Source organism: Protobothrops mucrosquamatus, unplaced genomic scaffold, assembly GCF_001527695.2.
Source record: "Protobothrops mucrosquamatus isolate PMUCROS unplaced genomic scaffold, P.Mucros_1.0 scaffold1995, whole genome shotgun sequence".
NCBI lineage: Eukaryota > Metazoa > Chordata > Lepidosauria > Squamata > Viperidae > Protobothrops > Protobothrops mucrosquamatus.
This window is the reverse complement of record NW_015388110.1, coordinates 112,101-132,200: the sequence shown is the minus strand read 5'-3', so window position 1 is coordinate 132,200 and position 20,100 is coordinate 112,101. Positions and strand designations below refer to the sequence as shown.

The window sequence follows — 20,100 nt, the reverse complement described above, 5'->3', positions numbered from 1 at the left end:
AAAGCCAATAGACAGAGAACCTGAAACAATAGTAGACTTTATCTTTTGACCACATTTTTTTAAAAAAATCACAAGACTGATGACTGTAGTCATGAAATAAACAGACCTTTGCTACCTAGGAGAAAGTTTAAGACAGGTCTCCACAAAATATTGAAATGCAGAAACGTTATATTGATAACAAAGATAAGTATTATCATGGCTATGGGTTTTCCAGTTGTAGCACTTGGCTGTGAAAGCTGGATCCTTAGAGAGGCTGAAGGAAGGAAAATCAATGTCTTCAGAAAATGGTGGGAAAGACCTTGGACTGCCACAAGAATAAAACATTCAATACCAGATGAAGGAAGCCAGATTATTCATTGGAAGCTTCAGCTGAGATATTTTGGACGCATAATGTGAAGTCAAGAGTTATTGGAGAATACTTTGATGCTTGGAAAAATCGAAGGCAATCAAGAAACTGACAGAAGATAAGATGGCAAGATATGATCACTGACATCATGAAGAAGAGTTCCTTAGAACTCAAAGGAGCTGTTAACTGACAGATTAACCTTGCCAACTGATTACCAGTGGGATGCAGAGGATTGGAAGTAACTGAAGGAAAAATAAAATTGCATTGGCTACCTTACTTAAATGGCTAGATATTCAAAAAAAAATTCTAATAGCTATGTTTCTAGTATGTACTTATTATTTACATATTGAAATGTATTTAAAGAAATCTTCTGATATTACATATGTCCCCGGAATCGACTGTACAACATATTATTCCTCAAATCATGTTTTATCTGATACTTCAGATATTCCAACATAAATTAGGTTGGTACACATGAAGTGCCATGAATATCATGTACATCCTGTAACAATGAAACACAACAGGAGACAAACAGGAAAGCAGTAGAAAAATAAACAAAAGTAAAGCAGAAATGACAAGAGAGGTTTTTTTCACATTGGTATGCTCACAATCTCCCCTTGCATGGTGTCAAAATCAAATCCTTCAGAAATTTGCTGCTCATTAATGGTGTCCTGCCCCAGTCCACAAACACATGCCTGCTGTAAGGAGTTTGATGTGTTTATTCACACAACTACCGCCGGGCTTTCCCCAAGTTCCCACTGGGACGGTCCCCTTTAAGTCTTTTCTAACTCCTGGGTAATAATGGCCAAGTCTACTATTCACAGCACCTAAGAGTAGTCCTAGTCCCGTTGGATCGCAGCTCAATGAAAGCAACCACAGTTCCCACCCGTTCAGGCAAGGCAGAAACAAACATGACTCCACTGAGTTGAAGCAGGACAAAGGCAAGCACGACTCCAACAGATCCAAGGCATAACGAAGAANAGAACAAAAGGGTTCCAAACATTCACGGTGAGTTGGAGTATGAGTGGTTGCCTCCAACACCAACCAAGTTCAAAATCCTTGTTAAGTAGGCGCCAACCATTAAGAGGGGCGAGGCTACCTCCTCATGATTAGTCTCACTGATTTCCATAGCACCTCTCTCCACTGGGCCTTGCACGTCCTTGGATCGGGAAGGGGCGGCAACTCCTCCTCATCCACGCTGACTGGTTGCAGCTGCAAGTCCTCTCTGGATTGCAGGGGCAGCTGTTCTTCTGGCTACTCTCTCCCGGCATCCTCCAACAATTCGGGAATTGCTTCACTACAATCGCCCTCTTCCACTGCTATTTGTCTTATCTCCAGCACAGACCCTTCCACCTTTCCCTGATACTCCCCATACTCCTTCTAGGATAGCTCTGAAACCAACTCTTTCTCCTCATCCAAGCTGGAGTCTGAGGGAGCCATCAGCAAAACTAATGGAATACTACTATAGATTTTAGGGATAAAACTTTTGTCACGCACGGGATCACATAACTGCAAATCTCACACTGAACTTTCAAGTATATTTACAAAAACACACAGAGAGAGAGAGAGAGAAAGAGAAAAGGAGTACTCTTCATCCAGAGTACTTTGTCTATTTGTTGCCAGCCTCTTTGAAATAAGTAAAACATTGTGATTAAAATTCAGAGGGATGTGTTACTCTAGATGTATTCCAGATGCGCTCTGCTAGTTGTTTTCAAAACAGTGTTCCAAGAAACCTTGGTTTCCTTGGAAGCTTATCAACTGTACCCCGACCAAAAGATCAGCAATGGCATGATCCCTCACATGAAAGGTTGGGATGATTTACCAATTCCAGTGGGTATTCTGGAAGCTGCAGTCACAAAACATCTGGAGCATGCCAGGTTGGGGAAAGTTATTTTAGGATTTATTCTTAGTTGATGCAAAGTGACAAGAAGGATTAACAGGTTTGGCCAGAGTTCTTTATGAACTGAATGTGCTCCAGGTTCTTCTAACACAGAGGGTTTTTAAGGCCAGAGATTCCATAGCAAATACACTCATTGCAGAAGATGTTCCCTGAAGGTGCACAGCTTCAAAGTTAGTGACCTAGGCAATACATATATGAACGTAAGGACCGAATCAGTCTAGCATTTGTTTTCCACACTGTCCAACTAACCGCCACTGAGTTCCTCACAAGGAGAAGACGGAAACATGTCCCTAGGCCACCCCGCCCCTGGACGTAACACTGATTTCTTCACTATTATTTGATCTTAATATACTCAATGTTCATGATTTTTACCTAAGCCCTTTTTAATGCCATCTTGGTATAGGTAGTCCTTGACTTACAACCACAATTGAGCCCAAAATTTATCTTGTTAAAGCGAGACATTTGTTAAGTGAGTTTTGCCCCATTTTACAACTTTTCTTGCAACAGCTGTTAAGTCAGGGGTAGGCAACCTTGGCTCTTTTATGACTCGTGGACTTCAACTCCAGCATGGCTGGCTCAGGAATTCTGGGAGTTGAAGTCCATGAGTCATAAAAGAGCCAAGGTTGCCTACCCCTGTGTTAAGTGACCTGCTGCATTTGTTAAGCTAGAAGCATGCTTGTCTGGCTTCCCCATTGACTTTGCTTGTCAGAAGGTCACAAAAGGTGATCACATAATCCCAGGACACTGCAACCATCATAAATATGAACCAATTGCCAAGCATCTGATTTTTGATCATGGGGATGCTTTAATGGTCATAAGTGTAAAAATGGTCATAAATCACTTTTTTCAGTACCATTGTAACTTCAAATGGTCACTAAATGAACGGTTGTAAGTCAAGGACTACCTGTAATGATCATTATGTATTACAGCAATTAACTCCACAGACTATTTATGCACCATGAAGATTTTCTTTTGTCAGTCGTAAATTTCTTCACAATTATTTTAAAATGTCTCCCCATCCATTTTACCCAGTCAGGCCCTCATCACCACCAAGCTAAAGAACTCCAAATATTTTAGCGTTTTTCCATACAATGCTCAAGGCCCTGACCATTTCAGTTCCATTCTTTTACACTTTTTCAAACTCTATTATATTCTTTTCAAATGTGCTGAGCAGAACTTTATGTTCACATTACATATACTTGTATAAAGGTGTCAGAATAATATTTGAGTGTTTATTGGCTATACAACTCTATATTTTTTAATCCAAATGTTTATGATAAAATACTAGGTAAAATTCACTGTCACAAAACTATCAAAATAAAAATGAATTCAAATGTTTTAAGTTAATTTAAAAAAATCAAGCTTCAGCATGCATGACAGGCTGGGAAGAAGTCTTTCAGAAAGACTGTGCCTTAATTAATTCACTATAAGTCTGCCTGGAATTTACTCTTACTGTTTATAAGATTATGTTTTTATCCCTGATTAGCATTAAAGATGCCTTTCTGAAAACAGTGTGTTCTCACTTTTCTGATTTGCCAGCTATGTGGAGCTTGACAGCATCTTGCTCATAAAGAAAATAAAACCTATGAAACCGGTCTGAAAGTCTTCTGAAAAACTAATTGTCACTGCCTCCCTCAAAATCAGCAATGCAGGGGTAGAACTGAAATCCAGAGGTGGTCTATGCAGGTAGTCCTCAACTTGCAACAGTTCATTTAGTGACTGTTCAAAGTTTCGTCACTTTCGTTTTATTCCCCCCCATCAGCTGGAATGTTGCAGCATCTCCAGGGTCTTGTGATTTACATTCAGATGCTTGGCAACTGATTCATATTTATGACGGTCACAGTGTCCCAGGGTCATGTGAAGTGACCCAAACCTGCTGCAACCATCCAGCAGACGGGGGGAATAAAAACCAAATACCCCCCACCCCACCCCCAATCCTCAACAGAAATGCTCACAACAATGAAAACCTCAGACAGGAGGAAGAGCGCCGCTGGGTGGGCAGGCAGGTGTCTTGCTCGGCTGTTGCTTGGGGGGCACTTTTTTCAGTGCCATTGTAACTTCAAACAGTCACTAAGCGAACTGTTGTAAGTTGAGGACTACCTGTACTTCATCACTTTTTTCCTTTTTTTTTTTTTTTTTGGTCATCAAGTTTTTGACACCTTGATAGGTGACTGGTGGTACTCGGATATTGCCTAAAAGTGGTACAATGGGTGAAAAGGTTGAAAAGCCCTGGTGTAAACACTCTATAGAGTTATTATTTTTTAAGAGTTGAGTAAACCTTAAGAAATCTAATAAATAACAAAATAAATAAATAACGAAGCAAATCTTCTTAAAGCACACATATCCTGTGCATCTCTTGAAAGTGGAATACGGTTACAATGGTTCTCATCTACCAGTAGGTAGGCAATTGCATTCTGCACAGCTCCAGTTTCTAGGTTATCTCCAAGGGTAGCCTTTAATGTGCCCTGCAGTCAATTCAAGCCCCATGAACCCAAGCCTCATATCCATGAGGGAATGTGTTCCTGTTGCCACATTCTCCTGCCCTAAATAGGGCCACAAATGGCACACCAATCATCACTGCAGAAAGCTTTCCTGCCCATGGATTTCACTTACAGCAATAGCCATGAGTCCAGGAGAACCTCCGAGTCACCTCTATCAGGAGTGCAATCCTGTCTATAACCAAACTATACCAACAGTATACCATGTGCATTTTAGACAAAATGCAACACCAACTAGCTTTGACTTCTTTCTTTCCACATTATTCTTATGGCTCCGGGCCTAAGTTAAGAATTTTATCACACCTGTAGCTTGACTAGGAATGGTAATGTCCAAAAGATTGTACTAAGAGAAGAACTTGGTAGGTAAAACATAAAGATGTTGGTTTTAGCAGAATGTTTTTCTGTACTGGTATAACAATTCTACCCTAAAGCCATGTGTAATTTGTGTGAGAAACTGTGGGGAGGCTGGAATAAACAATATAGACATAGAAGGTGAATCTATCAGCAGCTTATTTTATAAATTTCAATTCAATCCAAGTAGCCAGAAATAGGAAAAAAGCATTTCAAGTCATTCAAGGAGACTCTTCCTTATTGAAGTCACTATAAAGGATGGTTGGAAATGCTTGTAATTTATATTTACTCCAAGATTCTCTATTTACTCTAAGACTAGAATTAAATATACTTTACTGAAGCCTACATAGTTCTTGTTTACTTGATCTTGCCCAGCTGTATAAGGCTTGACTATTTGTTAAGAAATCATTTATGGAAAATAACAATAATGCCAAGGTCTCTATACATATATATACTATGTGTACGGTGGATGGGAAGACCTGAATAACATCATATAAAACACTAGTAAAACCTCATTTATCATACCATGTTGAAAAAAAATCCTACAAAATAAAATAGAAGCAACCAAGATTTCTGAACAAATAAGAGGTCTGAGTATGATAAATGGAGTACAAAGATCAAGTCACTTATTGATTACACCAGGGGTCCCCAACCCCTGGTCCGTGGACCGGTACTGGGCTGCGGCATATCAGCAACCGGTCTGCACAAACAAGCAAAGCCCATCTGCGGGATGCAGGCAGCACACAAAACCACATCCCCTCCGGTCCGCGGAAAAACCTCTCTCCACGTAACCGGTCCCTGATGCCCAAAAGGTTGGGGACCTCTGGATTACACAGCATAACTAACCAACCTAATTCCAAACAAAGGAAGCATCACATGGATACCACTGTGCCTCGATTTCTTAAAACTTTCCTCTTTCCAGGTGCTTGGCAAGGTACCAATGGAGGATTATCTTCTTCTTTTTTTAATTAAAAACTGAAGCATGTGGATGGAAAGGTTTAAGCCCTCAAACTGAACAAAAAACTGGATTTCACACAATAAAATTAGCAACATCATTCACATACTGCACAGTTAATATAAAATGTCCTTCAACCTTAAAAGTACTGTTCTACTTAAATTGGAAAGGTAAGGGTTGACAAATAATAACCTGGAGAAAGAAACAACACTACACTAGGGGGGAAGGTTTGCTGTATTTAAATTAGTATTACAATAATTATTGCCTAAACAATAAATTAAAGATGTATATTTGAACAATTCCAACATTATTTATTATTAGATTTACTTCCTGCCTTTGTTTGCCCTACTAAAAAGGATGTAGATAATATTCCTGCCTGTTTTTTTATAACAATATTCCTGTGAGGTGGATTGGGTTGAAAAAGAGCGACTGGTCCAAAGTCACCCAGCTGGTTTTCATTAGAGCCTTGATAAGGAACCTACAGACTATCAGATGTTGTTCATATAAAACTTCCAGCAACCCATAGTAGTTAGCCACAAATTAACAACTTCCCATGTATATCTTATATTTCACAGCTATAGTTTATATCAGGGGTCCTCAACCTTGGCAACTTTAAGACTTGTGGACTTCAACTCCCAGAATTCCTCAGCCAGCTTTGCAAAGCTGGCTGAGGAATTCTGGGAGTTGAAGTCCACAAGTCTTAAAGTTGCCAAGGTTGAGGACCCCTGGTTTATATCATCATCATCACCACCATCATGAGCACACTGGGCAGCAAGTTTTTTCCGGCATATAGTTTATATACAGGACATTATTTAGCCAACCAGACACATTCTCAATAAAAAATGAAATAACATAGTTGGGGAGGCTTTTCCTAGACATTCAAAGTTTTATCACTGCTGAGAGTCATGGAGGATGAACTGGTGGGTTATAATATGGAATTAAATTTGTCTTTGCCCAGCCCAGAAGTGAATTTGCCTGAATAAAATGTGAACTGCTACTACTTTGTGAGCATTTTGATATAAACCACTTTAGCTTCATCTCACGAGGGGATAGATGAAGAAAATTCTCTGAATATAATCTTATCAGAAAGAGATTTAAGAACAAACCTTATCTGACCAAAAGCTTTTTCACAACTACTTTGCCTTGATGTTGCTTATCAAACATTAATATTCTAAAAGCTTTGGTTTTACAGTGGCTTTCTAAGCACAATTGTGAGAAATTCAGTATGTTTTTCTGCTCTCAGAAATGGCTTTTATTTAATTGAATCATCTTTCTAAGTTAGGCAAAAATCATTCTAACACAAGGAGGGCAGATTACTGATGTCATGTGGTAGAACACGGTGTTCTTTTAATACACTACAATAAATGTAAACAACCTGAGACATCTAAAATTCTTTCAACCACTCCAGTCACTAGATCCCCTAATTATGTTAGTCATTAACAAAGCCTGGCATGGTGATACAATATATTTATTTTCCTCTTTATCAGCATTATGCAATTGGTATCTAAAGATCTTGTCTTCTATCCATTTTCATAGTCTACTTGAAAACCGACATTCCTAAGTATTGAACTCTGAGAATATAGTACAGTGTAGAGGAGTCCCAGATTAACATTCAATACTAGCATTTTTAAAAAGTACACATGCACATGCATATTATTCATAATAAAAACACTGAAAATCCAGAATTGGCAAAGGCAAATCAGGGAAGCAGTGGTGGCGAACCTATGGCACGGGTGCCAGAGGCGGCACTCAGAGCCCTCTCTGTGGGCAAGCGCGCCATCGCCCCAGTCCTAGGCCTTCAGCTGGGTTTTATAAAACCTTTTCGCTTTAGGCCTCCGTCGCCGTGTACAAAAAAAAAAAAAAGGTTCAATCAATCAGTCAATTTCAACTTCTCGCGGGGAAAAAAAAGATCTTGCAAAGTTGGAATTGATTGATTGAACTTTTTAGTCCCACCCAATCTGCTGTTACCACTGCAGCCACGCCCACCAAATGGGCCACACCCACCCAAGTGGGTTTTGGGTTGCAGTTTGGGCACTCAGTCTCTAAAAGGTTCGCCATCACTGGCATATAGTCTATGAACACTGGAAGAGAGAGGGAGAATTTTCTTGCAGTATTTCTATTTCAGATTATGCTTGTGAGAATCCTAAAATTGTTAATAACCCTATTATACAAAAAGGCCTCTTGATTCTAATATATGATTACTTTATAAGGACAATTTCAGAAATAACAATTACATTCATAAGAACAGGATTCAAGGACAATTTCTCAATCTTCATACAATGTCTAACACATCTATTTAGAATAAAAACAAGGCGAGAAGAACAAATGTTTTCCACAAGGTAAGAACATACTTCAGGTGACTTCTGAAATATATATAGCAAGTGGTTGATCCTAATACGCCTTAACAGAATAAGCCAAGGCTGTTGGATAATGGATAGATACCTCCAAATATTTAATACATGAACAAACAAATAGACAGAACAATAGTTTCACTAAAGTTATTTCAGATCTACCTTCCTACTTCTGTGAAGGGATTGATGTCTCATAAGATAGGCCTACTACATGTGGGTTGCAAAAAAACAAAGCGACCACAAGATGGAGCTAGGGTTTCTGTATTGCTTACTGCCATCTAGTGATTACTCCATTTTTTTCCAGCTCAGATAGAATAAAACTAATTAAAGATACCCCTTTTTCAGACTTCTGAGATAGCTTCAAGAGTCACATCATCTGAGCTGTAACTACATTATAGTAAGTATAGTAAACCAACCAAAATTAACTATAGAAACCACATAAACCAAAATAAAAGAGAAGAAATAACAATAAGGTAAACATAAAGATAAAAGATGGCTAAAACTGCCTAACTTATCCATATATCCACAACAAATGGAACATTAAATGCAAGCTGTACAAGCTGGACTTAGAAGAGTCAGGGTCAGAAATACCCTCAACCACATTACTACTTAACACTGGATAATGAAAAAAAATAACTTTACTCCATGTTTATACACAATTGCTTACTCTACCAGTTTTGGTGAGAATATGTTTTTCTCCTTAGTAGTTCTTTGATTGAGGTATTGTTTTCTGCTTGATTGTTTGGCTGGTATTAATCCCGGTTTATTTGAGGGATGTAGGCTGCTGGAGAAAATGTGTTCTAGTCTTTCTGTTTTCTTCTTAGTTTTTTTACTGTTTCTGTTGAATGGTGTGTAAATATTATTTTTATATGTCTACTGATAGCTGATCTAAATTATAATGTTAATACATTATAACTATAATTCCTTAAATATACTTCCCAGTGGTCACTCACTTTGATAATCAAAGGACCCATTCATATTTGGCCCCATCTCTTCTGGTTTTATCACACATACTTCTTAAGTAACCCATTCCCACTGCATTCAACATAACTTTCATGTTTCCACTGATATACCAACTCTCAGTTTGGGTAATAAAGTGGAGAGAAGCACACACAGCCATTTTCTCTTGCTTCAATTTTCATCTTTTGAAGCAGACCACATAATACTGCATGTCTTAACATTTTCCCATCTATTCCCATCTTTAATAAATAATTTACAGAGGTACACAAATGCATCTATTTGCTCTAATTTTTTGCTATTTAGGTGAAACTTCCCATCATTCATTCCATTTTTCCATGAAATACAACTGTCTTGGATAATTTAATGTTTTCAAAATATTCACAGCATTTATTACAATTTAATACAATGTCCTTGAGTTATATCATTTATTTCAATTCCCATCTTTTATATATCATTCCCATTTTTTTATTAATTATCATAAATATTTTTGTCAGAAATTCTATCTTCAGTTTAACCCCAATTGATTACTTTTATTTTTAATTTCACTTTCTGCTGGGGGTTCCTTGCACTTTCAAAATAACTTTCTAATTTCAGTAGAACTGCTCTGCATTTTCTCTGCCTCTTTAAAGCCCATTTCTAGTTTTCTTTGACTAAACTCTTTGCACCTATCTTCTTTTCTTTTACACATAGGTTTCATGCACAAATTCTAAGCATGCAATGAAATTGTACAACACAGAAAGGTTTAAACACAGTGAAGCATCCTCAAGTTTGTAATTAAGTGCTCTGCTCTTGATACAAATTCCCTGAGGAGACTATTCTTCCCATAAGCACTAGATTAAGGATAATGTGTGAATCCATTACAATTGTGATGTAGTCAAGGTTGCTTTTCTTCTCTGGTATGGTTGCATTTTATTGTTACTGACTTTTTTACTTGGGCTTACAAGGAAATCTCATTCAAGGACCACAATTGGGACTGGCTATTTGGTTGTTAAGCAAAATGGTTGCTAAATGAAATTATGACCATGCTTCTTATCTTACTTCAGCTTTACCTTTGCTTTACAGGCCTGTGAAGAGTCACTGTACAAGGCAGTTGCTAAATAAGAACTACCGGTATTTGTTTTAAATCCTCTGTAAGCCATACAGAATCAAATTAAATCAAAGTATTTATCTATGGTCTTAGATCAAGACACAAAAATGCAAAATTTAAAATCCAGAAAAAGCAAACCAAATTGAAACAACTAATAATGAGAAGAGGGCATCAACCGACTTCTGCAAGCCACACCTGTTCCAAGAAACTTGGCAACCTTTGCAGCAATTATCCAAGATAGGTCTCACATACAGTATAAACTGTAGGTCTCTGGAGGAAAAGCAATATTTCAATCTAACTCCAGTCATCAGAACAGCCTGTGGTAGAAAATCCACAATCTATTAAGATTTAAATGAATTTTCTTTCACACTGCTTCTCTTTACCTTAACTCCCCCCAAACAACTAAGGAACTGTAAACCTCTAGTCCAGGGTTTCTCAACCTTGACAACTTTAAGATGTATGGTCTTCAATTCCCAGAATTCCCCAGCCAGCATGGCTGGCTGGGGAATTCTGGGAACTGAAGACCATACATCTTAAAGTTGTCAAGGTTGAGAAACCCTGCTTAGTCTTTCTTTTCTCTTCTTCAGATCTTGAAAGTGTCAAGGGCATTTTTCCAGGAATACAGGATATGCTCCCTATGGTACAACCATTACCCCAAACAAACACAATATTTGGGTCTTTTTATTGAAAAAAAAAGTTAAGGGGGAACAGTTTTTCTTCTCTTGAAATACAAGACATGAGAGGATATACAAAAAAAATAATTTATGCAATGCATAATTACAACTATGGAATGTGATACAAAGAGATGTGATCAACCTTTAAAATAATATCAGGCAAATTCGTGGAAAGCAAAGTTACTCAACAGTTGCTGGTTAGATCCACAAGATTGAGTGCTTTGCACATACTCAAAAGACAGAACTAGCACTAACTTCTTTAGCTAATCATAATTTTACTGTATTTCTTTCTGTTGTTAGCATTTGATACTTTATTATTAAAGTAAAAATACCATAAGGGCATCTTTCTGAATCATATAATAAGAAAAATGGCAAAAATGTATTTGCCTACATATAAAGTAAATCTCTCTGAATCAGAATGTATTTTAAGCGGAACAAAACTGATTACATGTTGAAAAATGAAACACATGTTTTGTTATAATTGATAAATTATTCTTTTCATGCTTCATTAAGAACTGTCCACTACTTATAAAGTTTGCTTAACAACTCTGACAGAGTAATCCCTTAATATTCTATGTATAAGACATTCTTATAATGAATCTTCCTTTATACAATCACTACCAATTAACTGGCATCACAAGTACCATCCCTAAAAAATTAAAATAAATATTTTGACTATCAAATAATATAGTTCATCATAGATTCTTGAACTGATAATAAATTTCCTCAAAACTGGGCATTGGAACTTCAAGGAGGGTAAGGAAGGGCAAGTGACAAAACATGGATCATGATACAAATGCTTTTTATGTACTTGTGTGGAAAATTTATAAACAAGAATAGGCAAGAGTTTTTGTCATGTGTATCTTCGTCATCAGAAGACGTGCAAGTGGGAACTATTAACAAAATGTTGTAGGGTGCCTTTGCTTCAAAGCAAGAACATCATTCACATACTTTCTTCCCCTAACCCATTTTAGTTTTATTTTCCAAATGTAATTCAATATATTGTAACCATTTTTCATTTTTACTGGTTTATTTATTTGGGTTGACTATTATGAATTAGCAATCACTGAAACCTGATTGTGGGCTTATTTAGCTCTAATCAAGAATAATCAATTCATGACTATGTTTTATAGTAGTTTAGCTTTATTTTAAACCCAGTCATTTTCTTTCAGTTCACCTCACCTCACAGGGTTGTTGAAAATAGGAAGATGGATGATCACATTTGTTCTCTGACTTACGTTATTTATAAATAATAATAATAAAGCTCAACTACATTTATTGTTCTAGGTCTAGGACAGTGATGGCGAACCTTTTAGAGTACGAGTGCCCAAACTGCAACAAAGTATTTATGTATCGTTGGGTGCTGGATGGGCGTGGTGTGGCCCATTGGGTGCGTGTGGACAATTGGGTGGGCATGGCTGCGGTCGTAACAACAGTCTGGGTGGGACTAAAAAGTTCAATCAATCAATTCCAACTTTGCGAGATCTTTTTTTTTCCCCGCGAGAAGTTGAAATTGATCGATTGATTGAACCTTTTTTTTTTTGCACACGGCGGCGGAGGCCTAAAGCGAAAAGGTTTTATAAAACCCAGCTGAAGGCCTAGGACTGGGGTGATGGCGCGCGTGCCCACAGAGAGGGCTCTGCCTGCCACCTGTGGCACGCGTGCCATAGTTCGCCACCACGGTTCTAGGATAAGGAGAATAGTTCTGCAGATTTAGAACTCAGCCTCTAAAATACTTACTCATGTGAAAATCATATATAAATTAATGACTCATTTGCAACAAGATTTTTCCTTAAAAAATCAGAGTTTAACATCTTGTATAGAAAAATAAATGCTGCAAGAAACTAAATGTTTCATTAAAAGTTCACTCACTGTAAAATAAAGGTAACGGAATAAAGGCTCATATAAAGTCATACTATTGAAAAATTGATTTAAAAAACTTGGAAGAATAAGGAAGGTGGCATGTTCTTAGGGACAGCATAGCCTTCCAAATCATATCTGGATAATGATGCCTTAACTTCTTTTCTAACCATTTCCTATTTGTTCTAGAGCAGTACAGCTACAAAAGAATGAAATGTCCCTTTAAAACTGCATGCAAGCAATTTTTCATATAGTATCTCAGATACCTCAATTGTTCTGGGATCATAATGCATGTATGATTAGTCTTTTTTGCTCCTGTCTCTGTTCTTAAGAACCAATGTAGGCAATGGCACAGTACAGTATATTGGTTGATACTGGTTGTATTTTCATCATAAAGTTTGTCTGGGCCTGTTGGAGAAACACTGAAATCTGCCAAGATTTTCCGCATGTGTTTTTCTTGTAATCACACATTGAATGTAACATCTGATTGAATTGAGTTGTCCTCTTCAGAAAGGACTAAAATTTCAATCCCAAAAAATTTTTCTATAGAGGCAAAAATACCCATAAAGTTTTTTTTTAAAGAGCAGATTATACTAGTTGTTCTTCTTTCAAAGGAATTTTCCCTGCATTAAAAAAAAACAAAACTATGTAAGGAATAAAGTACTGAAAAAAGAGGAAATCAAAAGCAATACTCTCTTCTCTCTGATTTCACCAAACCTTCACTTTGTTATACTTTATTCTTAAAACTGTATAATACATGTTATTTATTAAATACATATTATTTATTAAAATATTTGAATTAGTTTATGTAACTGCTGCACATATTTCTTTTGTGGTTTTTCAATGTATGTAACCAACACATACAGAACTGATTTTTTTTAAAAAACGGGAGTACAGAGGTTTTTGGGGAGACACATTGAACAGAGCAATTAACTTCAATTGTTGGTGTTCCCAAAAGCTGTCATGTCAGTGTAATATTGTTTTGCTACAAACCCTATCAAATTTTGCTATGTCATTCTATAAAATGGTTTAATAGACTAAACCATTATTTGCAATTGCATTTATTTTAGTACAAAAGGAAGAACTACTAGAAGAACTAGAACCTGAAAGCTCAAGGTCCATTTCCATTTAAAATTCTACTATGAAAAAATTCTGACTTAAACCCTAAAGTGATTTCATAAGCTCTAAAATCTAAAGTGATTTTTATCTTTTTTTCTAATAGAAATGTCTTAAACATGGTCTTTAGCATCAGCAACAGTTATGCGAGGCCTCCATTAATGTTCATGGCAGAGTGCCTTTCTGCAAAGATTGGAATATTTGTGTGACCAATAACCTGCAACAATTGCTTCAGAAGTAGATTATGGTCCATTATGGAACAATAATCATTGCCAATGTGTATGTATGTATGTATGTATGTATGTATGTATGTATGTATGTATGTATGTATGTATGTATGTATATATGTAACAAAAGCTTTTCAAGCTCGTGCCAGGACCTCAAGGAACAGGATCAAACACAATCTCATTATAAGCATAGGTTTGTAAGATCAGGACTATGTTATTCATTAAAACAGACAAGCAAGTCTGTGAATAACCTATTAAGAGAGAAAGAAAGAGAAAAAAGCTTGGTGAGAAAAATTCCATCTTCTTCCTGATTCCATCAACCAAATTTCAAAACAAAACAAACAAAAACTTTTACGCTCCATAAGTTCTGGATAAGACACTTTATATGAGGGAAATGTTTTAGATACTTAAGTGTAATTGATCTTGAGAAAATCTCAATTGATAGGAATGTTCTGAATAGATTCAAAAGATTAGATGATTGGATTTATTAGATGGAATATTTCAAGATTACGTAAATATTTGTTTAATTCTGGATATAAATGTATCTTAGCTTAAGAGGGACATGTTTCTCAAGCAGTATACTATTTCCTTTTTTTTCTTCTCTTTTTCTTTTCTTTTAAGATATGAGAAACGTAAAAATGTTGGGATGGCTTGTATGAGGGAAAAGACTTAAATACTTAAGTAATTAACTCTGAGAAAATCTTAACTGGTAAGAATGTTTTGAACATTGCGGGGGGGAGGGAAGCAAATCTAAATAAGAACTTTGAAAATAGGATCTATGATGATTAAGATGATTAATTAGAAAAGAAGCTTTATATTGATGTAGTTGCTAAATACTAGAAAAATGTTTATATTCAATTGTTATATATCAAAATACTAAGATATGTATTAATTCAAGCTTGGTAAAAGAGAATATTATTGGAAGAAGAGAAAATCAAAGAAAGCTACTATGTGGATTATGGAACTATAGAAATTGTTATTGATTGTTTTTAAATGAAAACCCAGACAACACGCTGTTTACCAAATATTAAGGTGACTATGTTAAAAAATCAATAAAATATATTAAAAAAAAAGTTCTGGATAAGATGTATTGGGGGGGGGGGGGTAATTTATCTGAACTTCTGATATTTAAAACACAATAACATTTTTGCCCCAAATAAAATCTGGGCCTTTGCAATTTTATCTCTCAACAATTATTTTGTTGGTTTAAAAACATCATCCTTTCTCACTCACCTGTAGATATCTACTCCACCCATACCTTTTGCCTTTTCCTTTTCTTATTATACCATAAGAAGCACTCTATGAAAAACACTTGTTTTCATTTACAGTACCTATCTCAATATGGGCTTACCAGATACAGTATATCAAGCACCTCTATATTTGTTAAACTTTCATAAAGCCAATGCATCATGGCTTTTACCAATTCATTACATCTCAAGAGCTCCGGGTTGAAAAAAGCTGAAATGCACCTGCTTCAAAAGCACTATGATTTTTTCCCCCTGGTTCTAATAACAAGGCCTTGAATTCCCCTAAATCCTATAAAAATTGTCATGAACCCTAAATTTGTCTTTATCATAAAATCTGACAAAAACACATCCGTTCCAAACATTGTTTAGAGAAAACATCAGTAACCAAAAACATTTTTCATACAAAAGGTATAAGAAACTCCCTAATGGAACTATTATGAGTGGCAATACAATTGAGCAGAAAAAAGTAGTTATTATTCCTGTGATGCTTTGAGCTCTGAAGTAATATTCTACAGTGCTAGCTTACTTTGTTTAGTTTCCAAAGCAGTACAATGGCATTTTAATTAAGTTGTAGTTGCCATGCGGATATTGTTAAACTATTAAAGCAGCTAAATGTTTAATTATCATTGAGTATTAATGAACAACCTTGCCTTTTCATCTTTTATGAACATCTTTTAAAGTCAAGGCCAATTTCACTGCTTCATATCTTATAGAGTAAAATATTAATATACAATAACTGCTCTTGGGAAATCTGTAATCTTTGTATCAGAACAATTGCCAAAGTTTGTAACAGAATAAAAACCAATTTTTAATCTAGAGATGAATCCAAATTAAATGATTAAATAGAGATAATATTAAGTGTATTGTTACAAATTTATAAATGTAATGAAGAACATTTTAATTGATCCCAGTGATTGGTTGGGATCTGTAAAAGAATGTATAAAATCAATGTTATGTATCTTGATAATCAACAAATAAGCATTAAAACTAGCAATTTCAATAACTGCTTGAAACATGCACACATTTTAATGTAAAGCAAAGAGCAAAAATATAAAGGCCTTTAAGTGCTGTCCAAGGAAACAATTCACATTCTTTCTGCCATGTACAGGAACTGGTACAGGATATCTTCTTCAGGATTCCTTTTATCACAAAAAGCAATCCTGAATAGTGATTTCTCAAAGATTATTATCTTATCTGCAATAGCTTTTTTTAAAAGCATAATGATAAACAGTTAAAGTACAGAGCAAAAATAATTGCTATAATACTGTATGCTAAAAAATTTGCAATACACTACCAAGGCAGGTGAGAGAACAACATATTTTCTGCATACACAGAAGTCTATATGCATGAGATGATTAGTCAACCAACCTCCACTTCTGTTTCATAAAGAACAAGGCCTGAGTTCAAGCAGAAGTTAATTGCCATGACAGAAACTTAATAGCAATTAAAACAGTCCCACTGGCTGCACATTAGCATCTCAAATAGACTCATTTGGTTTAGTTAAAACATTTACTCTTAGTTAAAAGATTTACTTTTAACTAAAAGTAAATTTGGGGCATATTGCTAAAACAATCATACAGTAGTTTAATCCAGGGTTTCTCAAGCAATATTAACTTGATCCCTTCCTCTTGCCTTTTCAAATTACCACCCTGACACCACCCCACTGCACCATCAATTCTCTGCTGCAGATGCTCACATGCCATTATTGGCAGGTATGCATGAACTGCAGATTAGGAATATAATCTGACCATTATACCAGAAGGGGAACTGAACCCAATGAGAAGAAGAACAAAATATTTCTGTCTCCCTCTTTCAAATGTATGGATATAGAGATGAACATTCTCATGAATGTCAGCTGATTGTATTGATGATAGTCATCTCACAGCTTCAGTATAGACCAGGCAGTGTGATCTTCCACTGGGCTTCAATCTCTCCATATACACCTCATGTGCAGAGAGAAGGATCCACCTGCTTGTTACGTTGCACAGCCTCCAAAAGCAGTAGCCCTGTATTTGAACACACAATAAAATCTATCCTAGAGGAATGACAGGGAAGCATATCTTTATTTGCAAACAGATCCAGCTCTTACACACAAGAACATATTCTACAGCAAACAAACCCATGCATATTAAACAAGCGAAGACTACTGTTACACTAAACATAAAAGCTGAATACGTGTAAGGAGGGAATAAATCCCACTATCTTCCCTGTTTATACACAAAAGAATATAAACAAACCACACAGCTTTTACTAGCACTATCACAAACAACCAGCTTATTCAACTTTACTTGCCTTGTTTTCCTTTATTTACATAATGTAACATTTCTTGTAAAAGAGGAATAACAGGAATGTGGAAGTTAGCAAGCTTCTCCATAGTAAAAAAAAAACTGACAAGAAGCAATACAATACTAATAAATGTTCAACCAAAACGAACACAATCTATTTGCTCTATTGCTTTATCATTTAGATGATTCCCAGGAAATTGGACTCAGGGCAATTAAGATTCATAAGCTAAATGCTTTTAAAACTGTATCTGAGGCAAAGTCAAATCTAAATTAGATCAATCCAGGCTTTTAGTCGTTCAGCTAGTAGCCTTTGGAGCAAGTGCATTGCTATACAGAGAACATCTCCTCTTACACATTCTTTCCAAAACAGCGACAAGCATATTCTTAAGCAGAATCCCTATAATAAAAATCTATTTGACTACTGCTAGGAAGCTACCGTATTTTGCCCAGTTCAACAAAGCAGATTGAAAATGTTTGAGTAATAACCGAAAGACTTTGTGAAGGAATAGCAAATGGATTGTGGTGGTTAAAAGCAAGTCTCCAGTTAAAAGCGTTTCAGAAGATTCTCTGCATATTTATTTATTTATTTTTCGACAGTGGACTGCCAAGCAACACATGCACGATCACTGCCTTTCCTGGGGGTACCTTCAAATATCCATAAACCGTATATCGACGCATCCAGCACCACAGTGGGAGACATAAAAAAGAAGAGGCATGCTTCATCTTAGTCCTCATTTTATGCACTCCCTAAGGAAGGTAGTGCTTTCTCCAAGGAGCACACAGATGTGTATTTGTTAAACACCCAAGATGTACAGTGCAAGATGTAGATCTGAGCAAATCAAATTGCACACGCAGCCAATTTAATTACTGCTTAGCATATATAGATGTGCTATAGGGGAAAATTTTTAATGGGGGTTTTAAAGTAATTTTAAATTAATTAGGCCACTTATTAATATTTGTTTTTAATTATGTTTTAATCTGTAGTTTTGGGATTTGCATTTTTATCTGGTTGTTAGCCGCCCTGAGTCCGCAAGGAGAAGGGCGGGATATAAATATAAACAATAATAATAATAAAATAATAATATATATATATAAGCAGTAATTACTAAGCAGTAATTACATTGCCTGTATGTGCAACACACACACACACACACACACACACACACACACACACACACGTCTGAGCCTTGTTTAAACCAACAAACAGGACATTCTTACAAATAAGCGGGAATAAAATCTCGCTTATATTGAACGCGACGCTACTAAAAGCAAACCCCAAACCCAACCATCCGATCGATCCCCGCTCGCCCCCTCGTTACTTTTCCCTCCCGTCCTCCCCGGTCCCCAACAACCCCCCAGCGCCGCTCGGGCACTCACATGTCGCTGACTTTCTCCCGCTCGCTCCTCTTGCCGAGCACGGGGAAGGACACGAGGCTCGCCGCGGCTTCGCTGCACCAGATCCGCTCGGGACTGCAGGCGCACGAGGTGGGGCAAGCGGAGGCGAGCAGCCCCCGCCAGGCGCCCAGCAGCATCAGCCAACACAAGCTCCAGAAGCCGGTCGCCGTCGCCTGGGGCGAGCCCTGAAGCCGCTGCTGCCGCCGCCGCCAACACCACCATGCCCTTGGCGAGGCCCCCATGTCGCCGCCTCGGTGGCTCTTCTTCCCCTTCCCGCCAAGCGCGGTCAATCCAGCTCGGCTGCCGGGACACCGAGCCGTCAATCACTCGAGCATCCTTTCTGTCCCCCGTCCGGGAGTAGCCGCCACCTCTGTATTCCTTCCTCTCCCCCCCCCCTACACCCTTCCTTCAGAAGGCGGCAACTTCTGGGGTTCGGTCACTCGGCGAGATCCCCTCCCGGGCGCAGCGGCTCCCCTCAGAGAGGGTCCGAGGTCCAAGCCTGGAAAAGAAAGAGATGCCTTGTGAGGGGCAAGCCGCAGCGGCCGCCGCCTCGGCTTGCTTCCCCCTCGCCGACTCCGACCCGCTTCCCGCCCCACGAGCAGAGGGCGCCAGCGGCGCGCGCCGAGCCGGGCCACGCTCCCCGCGCGCGGAGAGGCGCCCGGCCGCCGCCCGCCCGCCCGCCCGACCCGGGATAGCAAGCAATAAAGCTAGCGCAGCCTCTCCTCCTCGGCCAGGTGGCCGCGGCCCTTTACCTAGGCGGCCGAACCTCGGCAAAAAGCTGCAGCGCCGCCACCCAGCTCCGCTCCTCCTGCCCGGTTCCCGCTCGCCGCTCGCCGGGGCAGGGCTGG

At 37.8% G+C, this 20,100-nt stretch overlaps 1 protein-coding gene across 2 annotated transcripts in view; it reads right to left on the bottom strand.

Moving 5' to 3' along the window:
* NTRK2 (neurotrophic receptor tyrosine kinase 2) overlaps nucleotides 1-19,395 on the bottom strand; it is a 183,285-nt gene extending 163,890 nt beyond the window's left edge. For both annotated transcript variants that reach the window (XM_015823806.1, XM_029285647.1), the window contains exon 1: nucleotides 19,235-19,395. In XM_015823806.1, coding sequence (XP_015679292.1) covers nucleotides 19,235-19,389 — 155 coding nt within the window. In that variant the 5' untranslated portion in view covers nucleotides 19,390-19,395. The remainder of the gene's footprint in view (nucleotides 1-19,234) is intronic.
* Between the last annotated feature and the right edge of the window lie 705 nt (nucleotides 19,396-20,100).